The 12,698-nt window shown below is 33.1% G+C and overlaps 1 protein-coding gene across 5 annotated transcripts in view; it reads right to left on the reverse strand.

Annotated features, from left to right (window-relative positions):
* LOC111508491 (ankyrin repeat and sterile alpha motif domain-containing protein 1B) overlaps positions 1-12,698 on the reverse strand; it is a 122,137-nt gene that overhangs the window by 22,379 nt on the left and 87,060 nt on the right. For 4 of the 5 annotated variants that reach the window (XM_074170044.1, XM_074170042.1, XM_074170040.1 and 1 more), the window contains 2 exons: positions 9,727-10,407; positions 1,935-2,163 (listed from right to left, as the gene is read on the reverse strand). In XM_074170044.1, coding sequence (XP_074026145.1) covers positions 1,935-2,163; positions 9,727-10,407 — 910 coding nt within the window. The remainder of the gene's footprint in view (positions 1-1,934; positions 2,164-9,726; positions 10,408-12,698) is intronic. The other variant, XM_074170041.1, reaches the window with a different exon arrangement.

The following is a 12,698-nucleotide window of genomic DNA, read 5'->3' on the forward strand; positions in this document are numbered from 1 at the left end:
ATAGCGCTAAAAGCGGGCGATAAGCGCCCCGCACGCGCTGATCGATACGGACCTTTAAACAATACAAATTATTTTAACCCATCCAATATCATTATTAAGAAAAAAATTCACATACCTGCTAGACACTTGAATAAACAAAATCCATGGGAAAAATTTTTTCCCGTGGATATTTTATATTTTACTCAATCAACTAATTTCTAAGAATTTTAAATTTATATAAAAACCCTGATGATTTTTAAACTAAAAACCTCAAATTCTGTTCACTTCTTGAAGCTTTTCTTGAAAGCCTTCAAAAAAGATTCCCAGTGGAAGAAGTAAAAAAATTTGATTTTCAAATTTGTTATTGATAATCAAAGATGTTAAAAAGTGAATAATTCAATTAAAGCAATGACATATTTGTTTTTTCCAATATTCAAATTTATTCGTATTCTTATCATTTGAAGTAGGTACCTAACATGAAAATTATGTTTCATAATTTGTAACTTTATTTGTTTAGAGAATTGTTATAAACAAATTTATCGTTTATAGGATGTTTGAAATTTTTTTGTGGGGAATTTCATTAGTCTGTTTGAAATCTGTTTTTCCGTTAACCAGCTGTCGCACTCTTAAGAACGAAAACAAATTTGTGCGAGCTATGGATTAACGAGGTCTTACCTTTTAACGTGTGATTTCTAACACAGATTGGACGATAGCAAGTGAAGATCGATCGTTCAGACTAGGGCTTGAACCACCGACCAACACGGCAGTCAATTCGAGTGAGTGAACAAATCACCCACGCCGAACCGCTTGGCTACCGACCGATGATGAATATTATGATTTTTAAAAACAAAATCGTTTGCTTCTAAATATGAATATTAAGGAACGATTTTGTTTTCGAATCATAATTTCTATTTCTCTTTGATATTTTGAAAAACAACTTTTTTTAATTCATATTTTCTTCATTTATCCAATAAATAATTTGTGTTAAACAAATTAATTTTTACGATACAGTTTTCAAATACTACAAAAAAAACAAAATCATGTGTCACTTTTTGTGTAAAATATTATTTTTTTTCAATTTTTTAATATTTTTCTTTTTTCACACATGGTTGTTTTCGTTTCCTTTGGTAGTATTGAAAAAAATATATCATGAAAATGAATTTGTTTAAAACAAATTGTTTATTAAATAAATAAATAAAATATAAATAAAAAAATATTTTTTTAGAATATCAATAAGAAATAGAAATTTTGATTGTGAAAAAAATAGTTTCATGATATTCATATTTAGTAGCAAAGAAAATTGTTAATCAACAAATGCGTTTTTAAGCGGTAAAATAATTTAAGAAAGGATTTTGTTTCAAAATTTCATAATATTCATCCTGATAAAAATCCCCTCAAAAAATTTCAAATAAGTATCTTATAAACAATATATTTGTTTATAACATTTTTTTTAACAAATTAAGCTAAAAATTATGAAAAATAATTTTTATGTATCTTTAAATAATAAGAATACGAATGAATTTGAATATTAGAAGAGAAAAAATTCCATTGCTCTAATTGAATTTTTCACTTTTCAACGTCTTTGATTATTAATAACAAAGTGGAAAATCAAAATTTTTTAATTTTTCCAACGGGATTTTCTTTAAGGCTTTCAAGAAAAGCTCCGAAAAAATAAACAAAATTTGAGGTTTTTAGTTTAAAAATATGTAAATTTAAAACTTGTAAAAATCAGTTGATTAACAGAAGTATGTCTAATAAAATAATCACGGAAAAAATGTTATGTGAATATTTTTTTTGTCAATAATGATACTTAAGTTCCGTATCGGTCAGCGTGTGCGGGACGCACATATATGTGGAAAATACATATAGATTATTATCAAGATCTCATCAGACTTTTACAGCAAAGCAGTTTATTGAATGATTTTTTCTCAAACTCCTAGTTTCTGACAACAAACCTGCAAATGGAACATCCGAATGATACTCCTCCAGGATATTATCAACACTCCTGTCCGACAAGGACACACTACTGGAAAAACTGCCGCTGGATCCGTCGAAAATCAGAAGATATTCGTCTTCCGTCTCAGTCTCCATATCTTTAGACCTCCTCTTGTACTCCTGATGAAGCCATGAATGTCGTCTTTTATATATAGTAAAGTTCAAACTTGCATGCGCTGATAAGTTTGGCTAAACCGAAAATATTTGTCATGCTAGTGCTTCGAAAAATTAATGGAAAGATGCAGAGGACATCTGAGGGAGTGTTTTGAAGCAATGGAAAAAAATAATGTAGCAAATAATTCTATGTTATCTAATGTGATTTTCTAGCAACACAAATATGAAGTGAAAAATGACAGAAGATAGGTAAATCAACCACGCAGAAAAAGTCATTAATGAGAATGAAGATTCACTATGCAAACTATTTACACAATACCTTTGAGTTATAGGATAATTTTTTGTAAATAATATAGGCAATTTAGGCTAACATATTTGAATATTCACTAATTTGGACATGTGGAATGAATTTGAAATATTTTGGGGAAGATTTTATCTTTCAGGAAAATCCTTAAGGCGCTCTAGGAGCGTGCCTGTGCGAAAGTATCCATTCAGATTTTCATACAAAAAATGTGTGAAACTTCCGAAAAAGGAAGAAAGCAATTAAGTTCAAAATAAACAGTTTATAAACATCTGTAGATCATACATAGAAATTGCAGATACAAACTGGAAGAAAGTTGAACAATATAATATATGAAAGAGTTACGGGAGGGGTTTTTCTTTTAGTTTGTATTTGAAAGTAACTTCGATGCATGGCCCACACATATTTGTAGATAGTATATGTTGAACTAAATTGCCTTATTCCTTCTTTGTCCCAAATTTTTTTGTATAGATTTACATAAAATGGTCATTCAAAGTTGCTTTAAAGTTGATCAAAATCATTTTTAATCCCCTTGAATTCGACTATATATTATGGGAAAATAAAATGACATATTTTGATACAGATTATCGTCAACCCTCCCATTGTCTCCCATATGGTTATTGACACAATTTGGTCACCTTAACGATTCCAGTATTTTTAAAAACTACACCTCACGAGTTGATCTTCACAAACTGTATTTTGAAAAATATATCTCAAAATGTTTCGCTTGCACAGCTAGCGAAACATATTATGAAAAAGCCTAGCTTTTTCACTTGAAAAAGTTACTGTGCTAACGAAACATGAGATATATTTTTCAAAATTAAGTTTGTGAAGATCAAATCGTGAGGTGTAGTTTTTGAAATTACTATGGATTTTCATCAAGTAACGGCCGAATCAATCAGAAAAAAATTCCAGTAGTATTCAATCAACTTTTTAAGTTATTAGTAGTTACCTTGAACTTACAAACATTTTTATTGCGATTCCCAGTATGGTTTGGACGACACGCAGAGAAAATCAATCGGTCGGCCGTAGAGGTCACTAATATGTCTCCTGGACCTACCCAAATAGCCCTTTTCTTTTCAATTAAATGTCCAAAGTTTTTGAGGAAAACTCTGTTTACCCGTATGCGACTCTGTGTGCATTAATATAAACAGTGCACGGGATTTTTTTTAGTTTCTTTTTTATGCTATCATCCAGAATCGATAAACGGATGAACGGAGATGATTGGTTGTTTTCGAAATTCCGTTGAACGGATACAGATTGAGTTTCTCATTCGTCCCTGGACACTTTTATTTATTTTATTCTGCAATTGCAACTAGGAGGCCATCTCAAAGTGTTAAATCATTTGTGCTGACCTCAATAAGACGATAAAATAGAAGCAGAAAATCTATTTGATTATTCTGACAGTAACAACATTGACAATAAATAATACTTCATATTTATAAATATGTCATTTTATTTTCTGTAGGTATTTCATTATATATTGAGTTAGTTCTAGTTAATTATCAATGAATACATTTTTGATAGACATGGGTGAATATTGAAGAATTTGATGCACATTTTGTGGTATTTGGGTCAGATCCATAAGCATTTTCTCTCAAAATACCATACTCTTCAAACAAAAAATGTACTCAAAGGAATTTTGAAACCAACTTGGACCCTTTCGAAAGGTCTATCACTTGGATTTCTTGGATTTTTGCATATCAACGCAAATTTCAACTAGTGTCTCACTCAATATATTGAAACACATAGAAATTAATGTAATATTGAAAAAAATAATTTTTGACATTCAATATGGAGCAAAAATATAAATCGGATCATAGAATATTATCAGTCTGTGACAAAATAGACTAAGCAACTTCACAACAAAAAGAACCTGAAATGCATAGCAAGCTTTATTCATCATCATGTAACAATGTCATACAATAAAACTAATAACAATAATATAAAACAATAATATAATATAAACAACACACATACATTTATTGACGAGTAGCACCCTAGTAACATTCGATTAATAACATTATTCAATAAGAACGGATAAATCACATATGAATACTATTTGTTTTTCTCATTATGAACCATGATGAATTTTGGGAATTCATATTGCGTCATTTTCAAAGTGAAATAATCCATTTGTTTGAAGGTAGCTGACAATGTTTCTTGGTGCATTTCATTAGTTCGGACTTCCATTGTCTGATATGATATAAATTTATTTGAAATACCGAAAAGAACTTGTAAAAAATTAAAAAAGAGATTAGCTGAAAAAATAACAATTATATTGGACAAAAAAACTGAAATTACAATGAAATGAAATACAAACAACAACCAAAAAATTAAACTATTAACACAACATGAAAATTAAGAAAATTATCAACAAGAATTGAAAATTGAAAATTAAAAGATTCCAAACCTACTTACTTTATGACGTTTCGATTGTTAGTATCCACATTCGTCTTCGGGTGATAATTGGACTCATTCCTCCGAGATCTGACTATTTATAGGTCATTCGAGTGCTTTTATCTATCCCCTCGTACCTCTCATCCCTTCATCGGATTTAGCGGAAGCCGACCGTTTGGCCATTTGGTCGTGTTCCATATATTGCGTATCTTTACGCTAGCTTGGCTAAATGCGTTGTTGGACAACATATATGCGACTTCTTTGAATTTTCTCCTAAGCCAGTGTTCTTCCTTGTGGATGATTTCAGCTTGAGCCCACTTGATGTTATGTTGATGAGTCCAAACGTGCTCTGCTATTCCTGATTTGCTGGTTTCTCCTCGCCGTGTGTGTGTTTCTTATGCTCGGCAATGCCAACTTTCAAAGGCCTCTTAGTTTCACCGATGTATGATCCTCCGCACTAACAAGGTATCCGATAAATGCAATTCTTGAAATTGCAATTCGCGTTTGGTGGCCTGGTTTTTGTGAGGCTGCTACGGATAGTGTTCCCAGATTTGAAGCTGGTTTTGATATTATACTTGGATCCAATCCTTCTTATCTTTTCTGACAATCCTCTGATGTAGGGAAGTAAACGTACTGGTTGTGGCGGCTTTTGATGGTTACTCTAAAGTGATGGTGAAACAAGTTTAGCTACGAGACAGCAAGAGCTCCACAAGGAAGAGAAGCCGTCACAACTAGTACTTGTACTTCCCTACATCGGAGGGTTGTCAGAAAAAATAAGAAGGGTTGGGTCCAAGTATAACATCCGAACCTGCTTCAGATCTGGGAACACTATCCGTAGCAGCCTCACAAAAACCAGGCCACCAAACGCGGACTGCGATTCCAAGAATTGCATTTACCGGATACCTTGCAAGTGCGGAGAATCATACATCGGTGGAACTAAGAAGCCTTTGAAAGTTCGCATTGCTGAGCACAAGAAACACACACAGCGCTAAAACCAATGAAGCGGAGACAGGGATGAGGGGATACGTGAAAGCACTCGAATGACCTATAAATAGTCAGATTTCGGAGAAATAAGACCAGTTATCACCCGAAGACCATTGTGGATACTAAAAATCGAAACGTCGTGAAGTAACTAGTTTTGGAATATTTTAATTTTCAATTTTCATTTCTTGTAAATATTTTTTTCAATTTTCATCTAAAGTTAATAGTTTAATTTTTTGGTTGTTGTTTGTATTTTATTTCGTTGAAATTTCAGTTTTTTGCTTAATATAATTGTTATTTTTTCAGATAATCTCTATTTTTATTTTCTACAGATTCATTTCGGTATTTTAAATTAATTTATATCATATTAGACAATAGGAGCCGTAACTGATGAAATGAAATAATCCACATGTCAATTCTAACAATTTGTAGAATAATTGGTGAGGGGAATTGAATATAGAATATAAGCACCCGTTTCCTCTTCTTGTGAAATAGATTTTGCTTGCAATAGAACATCAACACGACAAGTTATTATGACAAGTTATGAGATAACTTCAACGAAAGACATGATTCGTTAAAATCTAGATCGATGGATTGAGTTTGGCCGGACAAGCAGAATAGAGGTTGTTTTTTTCCCGAAGATGAGACCGCTATCGGAAAATGTACTTTTTTTTTAGCAAAAAAAGATGCAGAATGCTATTTTGGAGTCAACGTTTCAAAATTTTTGAAGGAAACTTTTCTTAAGTGCTGAACTTTTCATTCTTAAAATATTAGACGACTGGAAATATTCCAAAAATAAGGAGTCCTAAACTAAATTAAATATTTCGAGTGATTTAAACTAGCATCGGCGAGAGTATCAAACCAAATGCACGTTAAATGTTCCGTAGCGTAAAACAGATTTATAATCGACAAGCTGTATCTTAGAAAGTACTTACTGAAATCGGATTTGTTGCATGTTGTGTTTTCTTTCATTTATTTGAAATGATTGGAATGTGACATGAATTCATCCCCATATTTACTTTCCAAAAATATATAACACCATCTTCAATGAATTATGATCGTGTCATTAGATATCACCCCTCAAGATGAGGTTTGACGAAATATCTTCGATTGCGCCCCATGAATTATTGAACTATTTTCCTGGAAATGACCCAATATGAATTGGTAGATTTCATTGAATTTGAAAATAAAAAATAGCATAAATAGATATCAGAAGAATGTTCCTGTATAAAAAAATAATCAATAAGGAGACACTATTTTACTTTGTACCAACCATATTTTAGAAATTCGTTTTATTACTGAAAAGACAAAAGGTAATTGTTCTGATTATTTTTCTTCTTCAGCTGCACAAAAAAAGAAATGCTAAAGGTAGGAACGATGATATGTCCCCTTACGAGGATTCCATCTATGGGATCAACAGAGAACTCAATTCTAAAATATCGACGATAAATGAGGCGTCCCAAGGTATTTAGTTGCAAAGCTAAGCTTCAACATCGACCACTGACAAAATTCCTCCTCTTTCTTTTACTTCAAGGCAACTAGATGTAAACTAGAGCCCAAACACAACGCATTTATGATTCAACGAAAGGGAGATGTCACAGCCACTCAAAATTATGACTTTAAACTCGAAATTTCGACTTTAAACTCGAAATTTCGACATCAATCTCGAAATTTCGACATCAATCTCGAAATTTCGACATCAATCTCGAAATTTCAACTTGAAACTCGAGATTGAAGTCGTTATTTTAAGTTTAACGTCAAAATTTCAAGACTGTAGTCTAAATTCCGAGTTTAAAGTCGTAATTTCAAGTTCATAGTTGAAATTTGAGATGTAAGTCAAAATTTCGATATGTAAGTCAAAATTTCGAGATGAAAGTGAAAATTTCGGGTTTAAAGTCATAATTTCGGAATAAAAGTCGAAATTACAAGTCGAAGTAATAAATAGTAAAAATATGTGGCTCCTCTGCGCTTACGTACAAAATATTTTGAAGTGAAAAGATAAATGCTAACTTTAACAATCAAACCTCAGACTTTATGCGACATGGTGCTAAAAAAAGAGAAAAAGTTAGTCTGAGACAGTTTATTAGCACATATCAGTTGAAAACCCTTTTGATCTGTGGTAACCGTAGCTTTCAAATGAAAACCAATTTAGTGAATATACTACTTGTATAGTATAATAGCGGACCCATTTAGCATGACAGCTTATGAATGTACAGGACCCTTTATTAAATAGTGTTGAAAGTTTTTCGGGTTGCGGATTATTAATCTTCATTTAATTTAAACTTATTCCAAATGTTATTGAGTTTCTCCGTAATCAGTATCATAAACATATGTTGTACAGTGCTTCTACATCAGGAAGGGAGATACTACAATTGCGAAATCAATATGGAAACTTACTTCATACCATCATACCATCTAGAACGGATTATCAGAAAATTATACTTGTTGAAGAAACTTTTACATGAACAATTTCTACAAAACCAATGTACCCATCAATTTCATTAAAAAAAAATAAAAAACACTGTTTCGTTTTCGAAATATCGGTCTTTGAGAAGTTAAAGCATTGAGTTATACAGGATACGCCAGTTTCGGAACTGTCGAATATTCCCGTTTTTCGCAAAGTTATTTTTTTAATTTCAATATGTTATAAATTAGTTCTCTGCTTCAAATTGTTGAAATAATGAAGTTATTGGTTTTATTACTCGGGTTTGATAATTTTTGAACTGGTCTTCTAGATTTCAGAAATGAAACACTGGGTTATCGGACCTTTTTTTATGTATTTGGAATTCAAAAATCATATACAGGATGTCCCAAAAATTTATGACATTTCCAGCTGACCCGAGGATGATGGATGATGAAAAACTGACTTTATGATCAATATATCTGATACATATTGTTAATGAAGAATGTCATAAAAATTACAAATGGATCTATCGCAAATTGCCAAACATTTAGGTACATTTCATCAACGCACTTTTTTCATATTTATATCATATTGACTTCTATTATTATCTCGGATACACTTCACCAATCCCTACTGTGACATAGATGATACTGAAGGTGTTGACATCTTTCCCAACATCAAAGCCATCTACGTGACGGACAGAAGACTCAATCCCCGTATATCAAGGAGCCTCGTTTATCCGAGATATTCGAAAATTGAGTTTTCTGTCGATCCCATAGATGGCGGGTCGAAAGGCCGCTGTCTGGTGGGTTCAAGAGATGATATCATTTATTACGAACAGAAAATTCTCGAAGATCTATTTTTTCCCTTCTCTCGCCTCGAGTCATTGTGATACATAATGATTATATTATTTATCGCCTTTTCAGAAAAGTTCACTTCAAATTTTTGAAACAGAAATATCTCACAGATATTATATAATAATACTCATAAGTGAATTATTTTTCAGGAAGAATGCCGTGTGAGTCAGAATGTCAAGATATTTTAAGTGGTAGAAGTGTGTTGACGTGTGAACCACGAGCAATCAAGCAATTAGAAGGGAAAATACTACTTTTTGGACACAAAATTTCATATCGAGAAGTTATTTCGATATTATTCTATATAATCGATTTGAAATCTAGGTTAACATGATGAAATTGATACTTTTGATGAAATACTTCAAGACAACATGAAGTAGTTAATCAATTAGTCAAATGAAGAATCTTCACTTGAGAGAAAGTCGACTGTTTTTTCAAAATATCAAATTTCTGTTGGTACTGAGCAAATTATGTCATTTCATATTTTAAGGTGCATAATCATTGATATAGAAAATAATGCTGGAATGATGCATAGAAATACTTATTTTATGAACGGGACATAGTCCAAAATAAAATGCTACCCCTACAAGTGCTATCATTCCAATACACAGACATGCACAATGTACATAAAACCAGACAATAAACATATAATACTGACAGTAAACAAATAAACATCAGACATGCTTTCACAAGCTCACCTGACTAAGAGGACGCATTTTTTCATAAATAACACTTTCGGCTTGCATGGCGCTTGGAGGGGGATGATCGGGAGTAGGAGGCTGGTTATAGTGAGTTGGTGAAAGGGGAAAGTTTGATTTAACAGAGACTTTCTTGTCATTTTTGAGAGTACATTCCTTGTCCTCGCTAGGGTCGGACACCATAATAAACGCACTGGACACAAATTTAACCTCCGGAGCCGAGGAACTAGCCGCAGGTTCTTCCTTACACTTTCTTCGGAAATCATAGTCTTCATACACCTCGGGATTCCGTCTTAACTTTCTCCTGGGATTTTGTTGTTTAATGATAATATTCTCATACATAGAAGTGATCGCGATCGGTTCGTTTTTCTTCCTGTTGTCGAGGTCTTCGCTCTTACCCCTTTGCAACTCACTCTTGGGCCTTTCGGGCTCGTCGTCGAGAGCTATGCTGAAGACGTTCATCTCCACGTACTGGTCCATGCTCCTTCCATGGCCAAGGCGATCTCTGCGGTTCTCTTTATCGTAGTCGTTTAGGTTGCCTTGGCTCCTGGTTCCGGTGTGGGAGAGAAAGAGGTATTCATAGGCGCTATTGCTAACACCATCGACTGACATTGACATGGGTTGGATGAGAGTTGGAGAGTTAGATATATTCCGTCGAGGGGGTTTTTTGGGAGGAGTTGGCTGAAAAAAAAAGATTAAGGTGAATATTTTGACCACTGGAAGTATATATTTCAGGAAATATGTTACATTTTCTACTTATTTTCCGGGATTGTTTCGGATATGTTTCGTTAGCAAATGTAATTTTGGCATCCTCAAGATTCCTGCCTATAACAATTTTATAATCATGGCATGGTGGGTTGGATAAAATGTTGGTGTCTCAACAACTGTAGACTTTTTTGTATGTCGCAATCGACATACAATCTTGTGTTCTTGAATCACTTTTGCCTTTACCGTGCAAACAAAACGATATATATTATTTAAAAAAGTTACCTAGACTATATACAGTTGATGAACGAAGAATGTGATTTGGATTTCTTGAAGGATACACAATACTCAGGGCCGTGAAAATCGGATTTAGTGATTTCCTCTAATGGTCCTTGATTATTCATTCTGGTGAGAAGAAACAGTTCTAAGAGAAATCGCAGAATTTGATCGATGTATGGTTTTGTGAATCTCTTGAGACTCGACAGATTCAGTTCCAGTAAGTCACAACGATAAAAATCGAGTGAAGTAAGTAAAGTATTACTTTTTCATAAACTACACCTTACGACTTGATCTTTACAAACTTTATTTTTTAAAATATATAACATATACTTTGGAAAATGGAGATCAAATTGTGAGGTGTGGTTTATGAAATTACTATGTATATTCATCAAGTAACGGCCCGAATCAATCAGAAAAATATTATTCAATGACGTTAAGGTCGAAGTGTTTTATGTGATATTTTCAAATGATTCACTGACGTTGTTGACTTGATGACTGTTCCAATATATTACGAAGCACGAAGGCTATATCTCCTCTTACAGAATGAAAGTCGACGAAATTTTGTAGCCCAAACATTTGTAACATTTGCTTTCTATTTTATTTTCGAGGTCAGGTGATGATATAAAGCGAATATTTAGTATTTTGACGATAGTTTGAAAAATTATTGAACTTCGACGTGAAATAGTGATACCTGTAGTAAAGGGTTATCCATTGATGAGTGGACACCCCATATATAATATATAATTCTGTTATAAATGCTGATTTTATCCTTTCCTCGAACATTGTAACAACGTACAAAAATTAGGCAATTTCGACAAAGGCTGTAGGGTTCGTGCCGATCGCACGAAGGCATCAGGTCTTTTTTTTTAAAATGTGATCATTTGCTATACCTACTTATATTCTCTCTCGTTATGTGGTTCCAGAACTTAGTTGAAATGCTTTTCACTTACTATTCTCTTCTCGATACATTGACAAAAAGTCTCTAATTTGTTTTTATTCTCTTAACTTCATCTTACTCAACGAGGATGATATTTTTCTCAGTCCAAGAGAAAATGAAAGTCAAATATAAAGTATAATAAGTAGAAAAACGACTCCATGGACAAAATAATAAAAAAACACCTGTAGAATCTTAAAAAAAAAATGTTGAATTCAATAAAATAAAAGAAAATAGAACAAATAATTCGCCGCCAATTTGAGTGTGCTATTTACTACTTAATTTAAACTCATAAACAACTACAAATGTACCAACTCGGTACAAAACACTTTTACTTTTACTTTTACATCAGGGAGAGTGGTGTATAACTTTCAATTTGCGCCTTTTTTTGTAATTGTAATATGAACTCTGTAGCTAAACAACCCGCACTAGGATTCCAACAATATATAAACTCTTTGCGAATGAGAAGTGGACTCAGATAACCAACAATATATAAACTCTTTGCGAATGAGAAGTGGACTCAGATAGAATAATATGTAAACTCTCTCAATATCAACTGGTTAGAAAAAAAACAAACACTCACATAACGCCTCTTTGGGTAGTTTATGGTCAACCATAGATTCTGTTGAACCGATGTGTCTTCGATAACAACACTTTTATTTTAAACTTCCCTGTACCCACTATCGGTTTACGGTTTCACTACCAATTTTTCGTAAATTTTGCACCACGCGCTTAGACAAAATAACTGCCCTATTTAGGCCACCTTCCCCAGCCTCGAAGGCTGAGAGATGAGACACCCGACCTCGTCTCGACGAGTTCCGGTCACCGACTTTTTCATGTCTCCCTGAAGAAAACTGCCAACCCCTTGCGTCAACTACGCTAGCCACAAAAACCTCATTTCAACTTTTTTTAACCTTCCCAACTGTGTGACCATCGGCAGGATGCAATATATTCATTTTTTTCGACTAGCTCAAATTTAACATGACCACAACGATGCTCGAAGGTCCGACAGTCATAAAATAATTCAGCGCTTTTTCATCTGAAAAAATATCGA

This window comes from Leptinotarsa decemlineata, unplaced genomic scaffold (assembly GCF_025532065.1).
Source record: "Leptinotarsa decemlineata unplaced genomic scaffold, Ldec_3_MD MMD2_P_RNA_scaffold_6, whole genome shotgun sequence".
Lineage (NCBI taxonomy): Eukaryota > Metazoa > Arthropoda > Insecta > Coleoptera > Chrysomelidae > Leptinotarsa > Leptinotarsa decemlineata.